The sequence below is a fragment of the Mastomys coucha genome, unplaced genomic scaffold (assembly GCF_008632895.1).
Source record: "Mastomys coucha isolate ucsf_1 unplaced genomic scaffold, UCSF_Mcou_1 pScaffold15, whole genome shotgun sequence".
Taxonomy (NCBI): domain Eukaryota; kingdom Metazoa; phylum Chordata; class Mammalia; order Rodentia; family Muridae; genus Mastomys; species Mastomys coucha.
In genome coordinates, this window is record NW_022196897.1 from 105,146,435 (window position 1) to 105,162,646 (window position 16,212).

The 16,212-nt window shown below is 42.0% G+C and overlaps 2 protein-coding genes across 15 annotated transcripts in view; both read left to right on the plus strand.

The window, feature by feature from the left end:
* Mga (MAX dimerization protein MGA) overlaps nucleotides 1–4,942 on the plus strand; it is a 90,917-nt gene extending 85,975 nt beyond the window's left edge. For 8 of the 9 annotated variants that reach the window (XM_031371545.1, XM_031371544.1, XM_031371543.1 and 5 more), the window contains exon 24: nucleotides 894–4,942. In XM_031371545.1, the coding sequence (XP_031227405.1) occupies nucleotides 894–2,167 (1,274 nt within the window). In that variant the 3' untranslated portion in view covers nucleotides 2,168–4,942. The remainder of the gene's footprint in view (nucleotides 1–893) is intronic. The other variant, XM_031371549.1, reaches the window with a different exon arrangement.
* A 4,116-nt stretch (nucleotides 4,943–9,058) lies between these two features.
* Nucleotides 9,059–16,212, plus strand: part of Mapkbp1 (mitogen-activated protein kinase binding protein 1) — a 52,954-nt gene continuing 45,800 nt past the window's right edge. For 3 of the 6 annotated variants that reach the window (XM_031371555.1, XM_031371556.1, XM_031371557.1), the window contains exon 1: nucleotides 9,060–9,806. In XM_031371555.1, coding sequence (XP_031227415.1) covers nucleotides 9,690–9,806 — 117 coding nt within the window. In that variant the 5' untranslated portion in view covers nucleotides 9,060–9,689. Of the gene's footprint in view, nucleotides 9,807–16,212 lie in introns of all 6 variants that reach the window. The other 3 variants (XM_031371554.1, XM_031371553.1, XM_031371558.1) reach the window with 3 other exon arrangements.

Genomic DNA, 16,212 nt, shown 5'->3' on the forward strand with positions numbered 1-16,212 from the left:
GTCACTCCCATGCTACCAGTCTAGTGCATTGTTTTGAGAACCGTTTCTTTTTGCTAAAGTATTATTTTGGTGGTTTGGGTTCTAGTCATCCGAATCTCTGTTAAAGTAGGAGGTGGATTCTCAAGTGGTTTTTTGTTGTTCTTGTTGACTTTACAACCTTTTGTTGTTTTTGTTTGTTGTTGTTTTTGTTTGGTCTTACTGTGCTGATCCTAGAGTTCCATTTTCCCTTCTAACTAGCAGTTAATAGGGTGAACAAAATCAAGACATGTTTCTGCCTCAGGATAAGAATTAGTTTAGCAAGCTGGTTTTTTGATGGTGGCTTGTGCCCATAATCCCAGTACTTAGGAAACACAAGACAAGATCTTTGTGAGTTGGAGGCTAGCCCTGGACTTCATAGGAAGATCCTGATTCTGTCCAAACCTAGGACTGGGAATGTACTTACTTAGTATGGGCAAGTTCCTGGGTTTAACCTCCCCCCATTGCTCTCCCAGGCCAGAAAAAGAAAAGTTATTTTGTGGAGATTTTCTAAAAATATAGTTAAGTGTAACTATTGCTAGTAATGAAATATTTAAGTGTCTTGACTAGATTTCACTTGACTTATTGCAATTTTAGCCAGTTATTCTGTTATTTTGGTTTTTTGTTTTGTTTTGTTTTCTTTTCTTTTCTTTCAGAGCTGAGGACCAAACCCAGGACATTGCACTTGCTAGGCAAGTGCTCTACCACTGAGCTACCCCAACCCCTCAGCAGTTATTCTGACAAAAGCTGGCTAAGATAGACTGGGGAAGGAGAGAGAAAAAAAGAGATTCTCATTACTGCAAATCTAATGACCTCTCTAATTTTCCAGAAATTTTAAATTTTAATTTTTCTCTTTTTAATTTTTCTTTAATTTTCAGAAAATGATGACTTATTTATGATGCCACGAATTGTCAATGTGACATCATTGGCTGCAGAGGAAGATTTGGGAGGTATGAGTGGCAACAAATACCTTCATGAAGTTCCTGATGGCAAGCCACTTGACCACCTGAGAGACATTGTTGGGAGTGAAGATAGCTCCTTAAAAGATACAGAGAGAATCTCTTCCAGAGGAAACCATCGAGACAGCAGAATGGCACTGGGTCCAACACAAGTGTTTTTGGCAAATAAAGATTCTGGGTTTCCACATGCAGCTGATGTTTCCACTGTGCAAGCAGCACAGGAGTTTATACCTAAAAAAATGTCTGGTGATCTGAGAGGGCATCGATATAAATGGAAGGAGCGTGAGTTGAGAGGAGAGAGACTAAAATCAAAGGAGTCTCAGTTTCATAAATTAAAGATGAAGGATCTCAAGGACTCAAGCATAGAGATGGAACTGAGGAAAGTAGCCTCAGCTATTGAGGAAGCAGCCCTCGATCCCAGTGAGCTGCTGACTAACACAGAAGATGAGGATGACACTGACGAGACGCTGACTTCACTGCTCAATGAAATTGCTTTTCTTAATCAACAACTAAATGATGACTCTGGCCTTGCTGAACTGTCTGGTTCTATGGATACAGAATTCCCAGGGGATGCTCATCGAGCTTTTATCAGTAAACTTGCTCCTGGGAGCAGATCAGCTTTCCAAGTTGGACACTTAGAAACAGGTGTGAAAGAGTTGCATGATGTCCAAGAGGAGAGTGAATCCATCAGCCCCCTCCTCTTGCACTTGGAAGATGATGACTTTTCTGAGAATGAAAAACAGCTTGGGGACACAGCCTCTGAGCCAGATGTCCTTAAGATTGTTATTGACTCTGAGATAAAGGATTCTCTTGTTTCCCATAGGAAATCTAGTGATGGAGGGAAGAGTGCTTCTGGTCTCCCTGCAGAGCCTGAAAGTGTATCTTCACCTCCCATCTTACACATGAAGACTGGCCCGGAGAACAGCAACACAGATACTTTGTGGAGGCCTATGCCAAAGTTGGCCCCTTTAGGTTTAAAAGTAGCTAATCCCCCCATTGATGCAGATGGTCAGAGTCTCAAGGTGATGCCTGCTTTGGCACCTATAGCTGCCAAAGTTGGGTCAGTTGGACACAAAATGAACTTAACAGGAAGTGACCAGGAAGGCCGGGGGAGCAAGGTGATGCCTACATTGGCACCTGTTGTACCTAAATTAGGCAACTCTGGGGTTCCATCAAGTTCATCAGGGAAATGAACTTGTTCATCCTCATGCAAAAGCCAGGCTATGAGGGGAAATTGAATTCCACCTCCTTTCTCTGTAGGCATCTGTTTGTTTGTATTATGGAACTATTATCCTTGACTTAATTATGTGTGAATATTAATGGAGAAAGGGGGTGTAGGGTGCTGGTCCTGGTGTTTGAAATTCTGATCATGTTAAAAATGTGTTACCTCACATTGTGGTGCTGGGTCCCCTCATCTTCTCTAAGAAGGTGTGGTTCCCTCTTGCCCAAGGAATTCATAACAAGATTCTGGCTCCATCAACTACCTTATTTTTCCCCTGAGAAAATGCTTGAGACTTGGAATTATTATGGACTAAACTATAAGTGAAAGTTGTTGGCTTTAAAATCTGAGAATTATGATACAGTTATGTGAAGGGACCTAGAGAGAACTTTTAGTTATTATTTCAGTAGTAGGGCATGATAGGACTGGGCATGGTAGTACACACTTGTAATTCCTTTAGAAGACTAAAGCAGAAGGATTGCAAGTTTGTGTCTACCCTGGGCTATCAAGGGGATGGATACACACACACACAAATTATGGGGGCCAGGGGGAAGGAAGAGAGAATGTTATGGTAGATAGGATGAATACTATGGAATACCAAAGTGAAGGGATTTTGTCATTGAGCAGACTGTTGTTTCAGAACAGAATAGCTGTTCTCTTATCCTTTTAGTCATAATTAAAACCTTTACCCTTCTGGTAAAGTAGGAATATATTTTTTACTTTTACTATTAACATACTTATTTTCAGAGACTAAAAAAGAGATACTTCTCCCTTATTTCTTTTGGGTTATTACAAAGATTCATTCATAATACCAGGGATTTCTACTCCTTATTTTGTTTTTTTGGTTTTTTTTTTTTTTTTTTTTTTTTGAAGTAGACATAGAGGCAGCCCTTCCCTCTCCCAAATCATGTTACTTAAGAAACAGCTAAAATGAAAAGCAGTTTCTCCCCTAACCAGAGACCGTAGCCAAAATAAAAATTTGTGGGGCTGGGTATTTCCCAAATGAAACCAGCCTCTAGGTGCTTGAAGGTTTTGTTCACTGTCACCTGCACAGGATGTAAAGAAAAGGCGAGTCAGAGTGAGCAATCTTTACCAGGGAAGTAAGGCAGTATTTGAGTCACAAAATATATTTTTTATCTGCTATCATGGCATCAATGATCTGTAGAGCTTTTTCACTCATTATCTGTCAGGGTATGAAGGACTGACAACCTGTAAAGATGAATATATTTATATTTTTGTATAGTTGTTTTCATAGATTTCTCAAAGGATGAAGTTTTCGACCTAGAAGAGATTTGTATTGAGTATAGAAATGTTTCCTATCTAGTTTGTAAATAATCATGGTGCATTTGAGGGGTCTCTTGGAAACTCCTGAGGCAAGAATCACTGTTCTGAAAATGTATAGACTGAGATTTAGCTGCTGCATTTTGCCTTTCTTAAATATATTTTGGAATGTAACCCGTTCTGTCTTCAATGACAGGATTTGCTTGTGTTGTAAAAACACTTTAACACAAGTGCTTCCGGTGCCTGGGCTGTGCCTGGGTGATTGTATTTCTTTTACACTACTGCGTCTTTATCCCAAGTCCCACTCTGTATCTTCTGACCTAGGTTGTGAGACCAACTTTGGAATGAATCTAGCCAGTGACTTACTTCCATGTTTGATCCCCTTTTAGATTAACTCTGATAATCATTAGATTGAAATGATGAAAAACTTACACTGCAAAATGCAGTAGTAGTAAATCCTTCATTGGTTTCTGTGCTGCTGGCTCTAGACAGGTCATCAGCACTTAACCTTCCTGTTTACTGCAGAAGCCTGATATAGTAAAAACAGTATTCCTCAGCTTCTCCTTTGTCCTTCCTGTCCTTTACCCAACGGACTTTATCTAATGCCTTAGCCAAGGAGTGCAGCACCTGTCGCCCTTGCTAACAGCTGTCCTCAGAGATGCTAGTTCTTTAGCCCAGGTATAGCAGTTTCCAGTGGTTTTATTGCCTGTTTCTTTCCCATGTTTCTTTCTGGCTTCCCAGAGCCCTTTTGGGTTTTGAGAGTCAGATAAGAAACAAGACAAGGGAGTGAATAATCCTCAGGAAAAGAAGGACCATTGTAGCTTCTGAATACTTTTTTTTCTTTCCTTTCTCTTTTTTTTTTTTTAATTTGAAAAAAGCATAGACAAAGCAGGTCAGGGTTTATTTTTTATTGGAAGATACTTGCCTGTGTTTATGAAAGATGTACAAAGATAGAGATGAGATTTGGTTCTAGGTGTTCAGGGAAAGCTGCAGATGTCATTATAAACTCCCAAGATACATTGTTCTTAAGACAGATTTAGGAGCTATCAGGGCTAATTTGAGGAGGGTTTAGTCTTTAGAACAATCTTGTAGTCTTGACAGAAATCAAAAATCTCCCCAAACTCCTACCCTTTAACTTTACATTAGGAGAAACTGATCTATTAAAATTATATGTATGATTATGAAGAGTGAATTTAAGTGAGAACATTGGAGGAACCTGGAAAAAAGCTCCCACACTAAGAAGCATGATTGCAGTAGACCAATAACTCGCCTCTTTATACACCTGTAAATAAATGGAATGTTTTTAAGAATATAATTATGTCAGATTTAGCATTTTCTTTTATATATTAAATATATATCTTTCATTTCTGCTTTTGAAAGTGATTATTTTTTTAGAAATAACAGAAGTTTGGCAGTTGAAAGGCAAGACATGTGAACCTGAAATAAACCAGTTACACTAATTAAAGCAGAACTTGGTGTTGGGAGGTTTGTGTCTGGTTGGGGAGACGTGTTTGAGAGAGGATTCCATTGAAGTGATCTTTTCAGAAGCTTCTTGACTTGAAAGCTTTTGATTTGTCATTTGGGAAGACCCTTGGTATTCTAGTCCTTGTAGCATGTCTTATTTGGGACTTCAAGATTATGTACAATTTGATGGCAAATATTTGCTATTCCATATCGAGGATAGATTCATAATACCACTGTGTAAATGTCTTTATCTGCTGCTTTGGGGAACAACAGGACAGAAACACAATCTTAGTGTCTAGAGACAATAGGAACTTTTTAAAATTGGTGTGTGTGTATTGGGTATGTGTGCCATGTTGTGCACGTGAGCTCAAAGGATAACTTTGTGGAGTACTTCTCTCCTACCAGGGATCCAACTCACATTGTCAAGCATTCACAGCAAACACTAACTCACTGAGCTATCTTGACAGCTTAATTGGTGGTCTTAAGACAAGATGTTAAGGGGTTTCATACTTAACAAAGTATGGGAGTTTTTTAAACATTGAACTGTTCCTGACTTATTTAAGGGAATTGACAGATCAAGTTTAGTTGTATAAACTTCATAAAAAGTGTTTACTTTGTATACTTTCATGATAAAATTTTTTGTTCCCCCAGAATTGTGGATGAAATAGATAGTAGGCCTTTCTTACAGTTTTGAAAATGTTTTGAACAGAGAAGACAGTAGACATCTATACATCCATTTGCTTGTTTTTTGAGATGGTCTCACTATGCAGTCTATGGCCTGGAATTCCAAGGAGACTAAAATGGCCTTGAACTCACCAAGATCCACCTCCCTCTGCCTGCTGGGATTGAAGGCATATGCTATCAAGCACTTTTTTTTTTTTTTTTTTTTGATAAAATTCCGTACATTTTTTCCTGACTGTACCAGTTATTTATAGTGGAATTGTGTGATCAGTGTATCTTGAAGACAAGTCTGCAAAGTAGCAATACCACTTGTCTCTTCTAGAATTAAGCCATGGACAGTGTAAGCAGCTCGTTCAGGAACTTAAGGTTTATCTTTATTTCATGGAGAATCACTGGTACTTAAAGAATCAGAATAAACTAGTTGCGCAGAATTGTTGGCTTTGAAGAAAGTGCTTTTAAGGGTCCTTTAATAACTTAATGTTGTATCATTGCTAATTAAAAGTCCTTCCCTCCCAAGTATGATGACTGGAGTTGAATTCTTAGAACCTGTATAAAAGTGCCAGGTGTGTAATCTCAGCACTGGAAAGGTGCAGGCACAGGAGGATCCTTGCTGTTCTCTGGCCAACCAGTCTAGCCTGATGGGTGAGCTCAGGCCAATGAGAGACCTGTCCCAACAACTTAGTGACATTCATCAGAATTCACTAGAAGTGGTCCTCTAGTCTCCATACCCACATACAAGTGCAGATGAATGTACCTGCATGCACACAGAAATTAATACATTGATCAGTGACTTTAGGTCATAGAAAATTAAAGTTAGGGTTGGTAAAATAACTTGTGAAGGTGTTTGCCAACCCTGATGACAAGGTTCAATCCCCAGAAACCATATGGTAGAACGGACTTGTGTCATGGTAATAGGTGACAGCACACCCCCCCCCCAATGTTATAGTCTACACAGTTCAAGCTAGCCAGTATCACATAGTTATACCCTGCCTCAAAAGAAAAAAAAGGCTTGATACTATGCCTTTAATTCCTGCAGTTGGTGAGAACTGAGGCAGGTGAGTTCAAAGATGGCCTGGTCTACATAGTTTCAGGCTAGCCAGAGCTTCATAGTGAAGCCAAGGTAGGTAGAATTATTGCCTGTTGATGAAGAAAGTGAGCTAAAATGCATCTTGGAAATAAAATTAATTTCATATGTACAATTTTTAAATATACTATAATTTTAGCATATTTTAAACTGCTTTACAGAGACAGTATTAAATGACAGGTACGAAAATGTGGGCTAGGAGGTTAAACCAAACAAGGTGGGAATTTTGAGACAAATCCTAAACTATTAAATTCTATCACTGTAAACTTATAAAATGGATTTCCCACCAATGGGCCTTGGAAGCATTGACTTGAAATCCATTTTGTTTCCAACTGCACTCGTTGGTCTCTGCTATCTCACAGTGCCTTGCACGTAAAGGTGCTCAGTAAATATTTGAATTTTTGGTGAGCAAGTGTTTATTTAGCATGTTTCCCAGGATCTCTGCACCTCCTTTACCTAGGATGAATTTTAAAATTGGTGTAATAATTCTAAGCAAGACCACTATAACATTCTCGAAGCATCTAGAATTTTTAGAATCTGATAAACATGCATACTTGCTTTGGGCATACACAATCAGAATGCTTTCAGAAAGGTCAACTGTGTTTGGAAAGGATGATACATTTGAAAGTAAAGAGATGCTTCTCTTCACATTGCACTTCAACACTTTTTAAGGAATCCATGAAGCACAAGACTATTCCCATACTAGCATCTCAAAGGCAGCATGGTTCTTAGACTAGGGTTGCTTGGATTGGGAAGAATTTTAAAAGTGATTTCTTGGCCTTAGCTTGAAAACACCCAATTTCAAGAGTTTTGTTCCCTCATTAAATTTTCTCAACTTCATTCAGTGAGTCTCATCTCTAGATATGGAAAGCAAGTGCTTAGAGTTGCCTGTGCAGCTCAGACCAGATGAAGGTATTTGGGGAATGAAGGTATCTTTAAGTAGCTAAACCATAATAGCTTTGGGTGAGAAAGGACGGACACTGCAAACCCATAGAAGTGTGAAACATTGCCTAAAGAAAATACGAGAGAAGAGCAGGGTCTGTAGTACACAAATTAAAACACCAGGTGGTGGCATTTGTTAGCAATGTACAGCAGCTTTTGTGAATAGGTCAAATCGCAGATTATTAATAGGGCCGAGTTAATGAATTATCTGTTTCTATAGTTGAAGCTGATCATTCCTGACTTCGGGTCTAGACGGTAAAATTGGAAGTCCCATTTTAGTGTCCTAAAATCTATAATGTATGGCTGAAAGGGTAGAGGCTTTAGGCCTCCAGTTGCTGTTGCCATGTGGTAGCAACCTTGATTCCCACGTCAACGTGAGCTTTATACATTTGTTTTCAATTTGTAGCTATATAGTACGCAGGTACCTTCCTGTTTGAAGACGGATTGTGCAAGTACCACTAAACCAATTTTTAAGGATCCTTCCCTCTTGCTAATCTACCATTTTCCTCAGCAGTTCCCACGTTCTGGGATGGGGGACACATATCAGTGTACTGATAAGATAAGGCCTTTTGGCTTAAGCTAGCCTTTTCAGAAGACAGTTTCTTTTTTTAAAAGAAATTCTGTGTGTTGATGTTTTGCTTGGTGCCTGTGATGGAGACCAAAAGAGGAAGACAAATCCCTGGAAACTGTTATGATAGCAACAAGCTTTGATATCGGTGTCAGCCCTAGAGGTGTTTGCAGTTTTTGAAAAGACAGAAAAGATCTGGAGTAGCAAAAATACTGTTAACGCTGTTAATAAAACGCTGTGAGGACATGAGCGGCTAAGGAAATGATGAGTTATATCATGGGTGCTTTCTCTGTTCACAGCCTACCTAAGGCTCTATTTGAAGGCTTGAGTCTTCCACCATTGATAGATTGTTAAATTCAAAAGTGTGTAAATTGAGTTACTACGCGTGAGTCATTGTGTTAGGCTGACCGTAATCAGAAACTAGTCCAACTGAGCTAAATCCTAGCACTTGGAATGGAAAGGAGTTCTTTTGGCAGCATCCCAAACCTTTTTTTTGAGTTAGGAATTAAATTTCAGCCGTAATCTCTTAGGCCCACCAAATATCAACCTTAGGCCTGGAGGCGTGGTTATTAAAGTTCTCTAGGGAACCATGCCTGATAATACCGTAAAAGGCCCGGTTCTCTCAATTCTAAAACAATGTTACGTTGACCTTCCTTTAGGAGCAGTACCCACAATTATACTGTGCAGAATCTGAGACCTCTGTGTTCACGGTTCATTCCTTGGTTCCGCCCCCATAGGCATCAGTCGTCCAATCGGGAGCCAGTCTGCCACAGACCGCACCCCCTCCACTAGGCCCCGCCCTTCCAACGCCGCTCGGCCCAGGCTCTAGTTCGCGTTTTGAGCCGCTGGTGCCACCATAGCTACAGCTGCGGCTGCGGCGGCGGAGCTGAAGCTGTCGATCGTGATGCCCAAGGGCGCTGTGAGCTGGGCCCGAGCGAACGGGGGCGCTGACGAGTAGTAGGGTTTCTGGAGTGGGCAGTGGGTGTGGGGGACTGAAACGGAATTCCCAAGACTTGGGGTGCGGGAGGGAGACTCTCGCATCCGGCCAGCGTGAGCCCGGGGGCCAGCGCGGTGCTTCGATCCCTTGCCCGGTGGCTTTGGAGGCCTCCTCCCTTGGACACCTCAGTTACCATGGGAACACTTGGGCTGTAACCGGCGCCAGACTGGTCACCAGCCCATCCCATTCTTCAGTTAAACGCCTCTGGCAGGTGTGGGCCTGACATTTCAGGGGTCGTCCTCCCCTTGTAAAAACAATCTAGTAGGATCGGGTGGGGATGGGGTGTGGGAAAGCACAGGGCAATGCCCAGAGTAAGAGTTGGTCACAAGCAGAAGACACCTACTGTGATGATAAGATTGCTTCTGCCATCTCAGGCCAGTGAAAGTGCATATCCGAAGGCCTGTTGAACGAGAAGGCAGTCCCGCTGTTGAGACAAGTCCTAAGGCCAGGCCAGGGACTGTCCTTAGGGGCTCCTCGTTATGATGGCTGGAGAAGGGTCAACTATTACTAGCCGCATCAAGAACTTGCTGCGGTCTCCATCCATCAAATTACGCAGAAGTAAAGCAGGAAACCGGAGAGAGGACCTCAGCTCCAAGGTGAGTCCTATTGGGAGCCACCTCTTTCTTACCTACTCTTCCCTCTCCTGCACTTCGTTCCTTTTTTTACCTTTCTCTTTCTTGTGTGTGTGGGGGGTGAGGGGAGGGATGAAATTTCTCTCTTGGCTTTAAAAGATCATTTACGCTTATCTTTGATGACCTGATTTGAAGTTGGAAGAACAACAGCAGGCGTGGGTGGGCATGCTGAGGCAAAGCCATGGCTTGAAGAAGGGCATAGGAAGGCAACCTGGGTTTAACAGGACCTCAGTTCAAACTAAGTGTGTGCTTGGGGAAGCAAGTTGACATTTTATGACTCAGTTTCTCTTCTTGGAAGAGGTCAGTGAGATCACATATTCTGTAAAAGACCTAGCTGTGACTAATGTATTAGTGTAACAATTGGGGTTATAATGCCAGACTGTACTAGCATAAAGAAATATACTAAATACACTTCATCTAATAGAGCAAAACAATTTTTTTGACAAGCTTGGTGATACATGCCTGTAATCTCATCACTAGGGAGTCAGAGGCAAGTTCAGCCTGGTGTATATAACAATTCCCAGGGGGAGCCAGGGCTACATAGTGATACCCTGTCCTGCTGAAAGATGTAGAAGATTGGACTGGCAAGATGGCTTAGCTGGTAGAGACCTTTGCCAACAAGCCTGATCTGATTTTGATTTCTTGGACTCACATGGTGGAAGGCATAAACCAACTCCTGGAAGTAGTTCTCTGACCTCCACGTGTGCATGCACACATGCAGGGGAAGAAGTAAATGTAAAATGGGTTATCTCTTTAAGATACTTAAATTGATTTAACTGGAACTTCTTGGTTTCTTGTGATAGCATGAAGGAGCCATGTGTGTGCCAGAAAGACAGCTCTGCTGCTCTGTCCTTGTGGCACTGCTTGTCGTGAGCATTGTATGCCAGCATCCTTTTTCTAGGCAGATGGTCATTTTCCATTCTTACACATGTCTGGGGTTTGGTCCTTATGCTTGTTTTTTATTTGTTTGGTTTTGTTTCAAGGCGGGCTCTTGTTACATAGTCCTGGATGGCTTCGAACTATAAATTCCTGCTACAGCCTCCTGAGTGCTGGGATTGCTGGCATTCCCAGCTCCTGCTTTATTCAGTTTTGAGAATCCTCACAATCTGAGGCATACAAAAGTAGAATACCTTTATTTAATCCCTTGAGGGAGTCTTGAGTGTTGTTCCCACAGGATCAGATTAGGTTTTGTGTCTTACTAGCAGCCCATAAACATAGTAACTCTATGTGGTACAAGATTGCCAAGGCAAAGTCCATAGAGACAGCAGCATATTGTTGCCTTGCCTGTGACTCTGTTTCAGAAAGATTTAAGAGTCATGTGTACACCATGACAGAGTTCTGGGAAGAGTTGCCAGGTCCCTTAGTAGAGCAGTAATTGGCTTTGGTAAAGTGAACAGCTTTCCTGTATATTCTAGCAGGGATTCTACTGAATTAAAAATTGCCACATTTTTATAGTGGCAGAATTAGTGCCCCTCTCAAGAATTCTTTTTTTTAATTAATTAATTTTATTTTATGTATATGAACACACTGTCACTGACACACCAGAAGAGGGCATTGGGTCACAATTACAAATGGTTGTAAGCCACCATGTGGTTGCTGGGAATTGAACTCATGACCTCTGGAAGAGCAGTCAGTGCTCTTAACCCCTGAGCCATCTCTCCAGCCCTCAAGAATTCCTATTCCTATTCTTTAGAGGCAGAAGAGTGGGTACTCCAACTTAGAAACTCATACATTCAAATTTGTTTTGAAAAAGTTTTATTTATTATTATCATTATAGCATGACTTGTGGGTACAGGCACACATGTGCTGTGGTGTTGTGGAAGTCAACATGGTGAGCACTTTTGCCTGCCAAGTCGCCTTGCTCTCCCTAACGATCTAGCTCAAGCTGCCCTACAACACCTGACCCTGTCTCTCTCTCCTCAGCATATCCTGCTGTTGTGCCCCACCAAAACAGGCACCTTTGCTGACTCGTGGCAGCACTAATAGACCACGTTTCTCTTATCTTTTGGCTTTTTCTGGCCAGGACTAGTAAACAGTAGGGGTGTATTATGGGAATTTAGCCTATAGTTGTGTACTTATCATGAGTGCTCTAGAAGCTGGTAGATGCCATGACCATTCTTTAAGACTCCCATATCTGTCATCATTAATATGTTCTACAAGTTGAGTGCCTATTGGGTGACTAACCAGTGATGAATAAAACACTATCCTTGCCACCAAGGAGCTTGTAGCTAAGTTAGACATGTAAACAAGTAGTTACAACTAGATTTGGTAAGTGCTGTTGTAGAAATATGCACTAAGTTATTAATGGGATTACTGGGGAAGAAATTAGGAGAGACTTCACAGAGGAAGGGATATTTGAACTGAGTCCCAAGGTAAGAGAGGATCACTCTAGGAAAACAGTAAACGGAAGACATCTCTGGCATCACCATTAAACATCCTCATTCCAGCCAGGCAGTGGTGGCGCATGCCTTTAATCCCAGCATTTGGGAGGCAGAGGCAGGTGGATTTCTGAGTTCACGGCCAGCCTGTTCTACAGAGTGAGTTCCAGGACAGCCAGGGCTACACAGAGAAACCCTGTCTCAAACAAAACAAAACAAAACAAAACAAATAAACAAAAAACCCACATCTACCCCATAGTGAAGGCTTTCTATGTAAGGTTACTCTAAAAGCTTGCTCTGTACCCACATAAGACCTGGTCCATGAGTCCCTAATACATGGTAACTAAGGTAATTGTGTCATGGATTCTTGGATACTTGATTTTATTTTGTTTTTGTTCTATAAGACCTGGTCTCAGTGTAGCCCGGGCTGGCCTGTGACTTCCTATGTAGTCCAGGCTGCCTTAAAATTGGAGATCTCCCTTCCTCAGCCTCCTGAGTTCTGGGAAAGTTTTGGGCCACTGTGCCTGGACATGGTATCTAATTTTGAAATAAAACTTAAAGATAAAAAGACATACCACTTGGGAAGTAAGAAAGGAGGGATCAGAGTGGCATTATGCAATAACTTCCTCTTTTAATTTTTTTCGAGACAAGATCTTGCTATATAGTAGCCCTGGCAGGCCTCAAACTTGCTTTGAACCATACCATTCTGTATCAGAAAAATTTCCACTTATTTCCAGAGCTGTCTTTATGTCTTCCAGTGCCACAGTGACTTCCCTGATTAGTTCTACTTCCTTGAAGCCAATCTCTAGTTATCTTTTTTATGTGTCTTCATTTTCAGTTTTTTAAAGGTTTATTTATTTGTGTATTTTATATATATGGGTACTTTGCATGTATATCTGCACACCAGAAGACAGCATCTGAAGTCCTGAGTTGCCATTTGGGTGCTGGGAATTGAACTCAGAATCTTTGGAAGAGCAATGAGTGAGTGTTCTTAACCACTGAGCCATTTCTACAGCCCCTGTGTCTTCATAGCGCACTGTGAGGACAATGTAAGCTAGATAGAGTGGGAAAGGAGTACATGGTTGAGAGAGGTGTCAGTGCAGATGAATGTGGACATTCAGAAGAATAAAAGCTGATCAGGAAGAGCTGTGATCTCTTGAAAAACCAAAACCAGGATTAATGAAATAGAGAGAGCACTGCTCATTCCTGGCTTTTTATTCAGGAGAGAGCCATTAGAATATGGTTAAATATGGTTTAAAGCCGAGATGAAAGCCAGTAATAAAAGGTGGGGGTTTAATGAGTATAGGGAGATTAGATAAGCAATGAGATTTTTATCAAGCCTTTTCACAGGAAAGGGGGTTTCTATATACAGTAAATTGGAGAAGACTTGTTTGAGATTTCATGCCAGGTCTGCGGAGTCTTAGAGAACTTGAAGCTCTCAGTTGTAAATAACTTTCAAGCCCAAATCCTGTACATTTGTTGTCCCCCACCTCTCGTCTCAGCTGAGGCTGCATTTTCTTTAGGAAAGAAATGTGTGTGCTCTTGGTAGCTAATCCTCTCTCTTCCCACCTCTTTTCCTAAAGCTTCTGAGGATTTTTGTATAGATGCAACTTGGGTTGTTCTATTTTTACAAAAGACAGAAATGGACTAAGGCTGAGCAGGCAAGATTGAAGTTAGGGACACAGAAGGACTGCCTGTGCTAAAGGGTCCTTTTAAAAACCATCTTTTCTAGTCACTATTAATCTGCTGTGGGTTGTACATTATTCTCTCTGATAACACCAGGCAAGGCGATTTTCTTCTAGCCCAGTTTTATGATAGCACAGCTCTTCTTGTTCTCTCCTGTATGATTACATGGGCTTACTTTGGGCCTTTTAATATATGGTAGCTCTAAGAAGGGAATGTAGGTAGGCTTCATGAAGGAGCAAAAGACTAGCAATAATCTGATTTCAGCCTTTGCTTAGTTTTTGGGCCCAGATATTAGCATAGAAAAGCCTTTTTCTGCCTTTGTTAGAGGGAGCTGTATTTATTTTCAAAGCATTTGTGAATCATAAGTGCTAGTTTGATGTTGACTGCTTGGGAGAGTGGTTAGTAGGGCCTCAGATTATTAACATTTTAAAAATAAGCATTCTGCAGCCTGGGGATGCAGCTCAGTTGGTAGTGTGCTTGCCTAACATGCATGACACCATGGCTCTAATCCCCCGCACATACAAACCAAGCAAAGTAGCACACACCCAAAGTCCCAGCACGTGGATGGTTGACACCAGTCTGGATCATATGAGATTCTGTCTCAAAAATAGAAAGAAAAGAGCTATTCTCTCAGGAGCTCTTCTCACTGTGTGGAAGCAGAGCCCCATGGGGTGGAATTTGATAGCGGGATGTGTATTAAGTTCTGTCAGAAGCCCACTATCAACTATGAACCTCTGGCCTAAGTTGGTTTTATATCCAAGTCCTCACCGAGGTTTGTTGACAGTCCAGCAGTCCAGCCTGGGACATATGCTCTTTTCCGTCAATAGTTTTGTATTCTTCTCTGTCTTCTAGACTCATAGCTGCCAAACTGTGCCCTTGTGGATCTAACAGAATAGCACTTCTGTGAGGTCAGACCTATGGAGTCAGTTGTTGTCTTACAAAGACAGTTCCCCAGGAGTTTCCCGTGCCATCAGGAGCAGGAAACTAGATGATACCATCTGATGAGCCCCGGCCAGCTTTATGTCTCACCATTCCAGGAACAGCTCACTTTGGGATGCCTAGAATGAACAGATCTCATTGTTTGATATACATTCTCTGAACTCTCCATTTGGGACAGATGAACAAGAAGAGAGGTCTCTGGCCAGTAGCTAAGCCCCACACCCAAGCCCCTTAAACTCTGTCCTCTTGCCTCAGCCTCCCCAGAGCTAGGATTGTTGGCATATGCCACCATGCCTGGCTGTGGTATGTTCTGCATTAAGGCTTATGGAGTGTCTTGAAATCCTTAGATCAGGTGGAATGCCATGAGCAGTGCTGCCCTCCTGGCTTTGATCATTTTCCTTCAGTGGCTCTAGCCCTTAAAGTGATTCTCTTTCCTGAACTCGATAGCACCTCTTCCCTTTTGTCTGAAACTATCCTGGCCTCGTCAGGGTCTGAGCTGTCTCCAGAGGCTCTGCCCATCTCCTTGGCCACACTCTTTCCAGAGTCCCTCCCTCACTTTGCTGTTCTGGCCACATTATCCTGTTGGATCAGCCTTTGGGATTTTTTTCAATACCAGGATTAAACCAGAGGCTAGACAAACACTCTATTGCCACACTATATAGTGTCCCCAAACCCCCCCCCCCAACCCCACTGAATGCTAAGTTCCTACCAATTGGACCTTGGAATTCTCTCTCTTCTCTTCCATTTGTCACCTGTGTGTTCTCATTTCTTGATGAATGAGGAAACACAGGTAGATGTGAGGCTTCTGCCTGGTTCTCTGCCATAACCCAACCCCTTGACTCTCCAGCTGGGCTTGGAACTGTTGTCACTGCCCCTCAGAGAGCAGTCCAGGGCTTGAAATCTGGGACTGTTTATTCAAACTAAGCTTCTCTGTGAACATCGACTATCAAGCTGTCCTTAGAGTATCTGTTGGTTTTACTTCATGTTCAGACAGTAGTGTCATTAGGGGGAAAAGCTACAGTGTTTTCAATAGGCTTTGTTATGTTAGACATCTGTTTGCATTGCTGCTGCAAGCTAAGCCTCCTCATTCTCCTCTTTCAGTGCAGAGCAGAGGGTTTTCCTTCCCGCCCGCCTTCTTTGTGGCGGCACCCCTTCAGCTCTCACAGAGTGCAGGCCCAGGCTGACCCACCTTCTTTGGTGTTTACTATTCTACTGCTGTGAGAATTCCCTCCCTAGGGAGCCATCAACTGCACCTACTCCTTCCTCATAAAGTTCCAGTGACAAACCAAAGTCACATTTCACCAGTCAACCCTGGGGAGCCATTGAGTTTATTGTGCTTGCTACAGAGCCTGGGGGCGGGGGGGGGG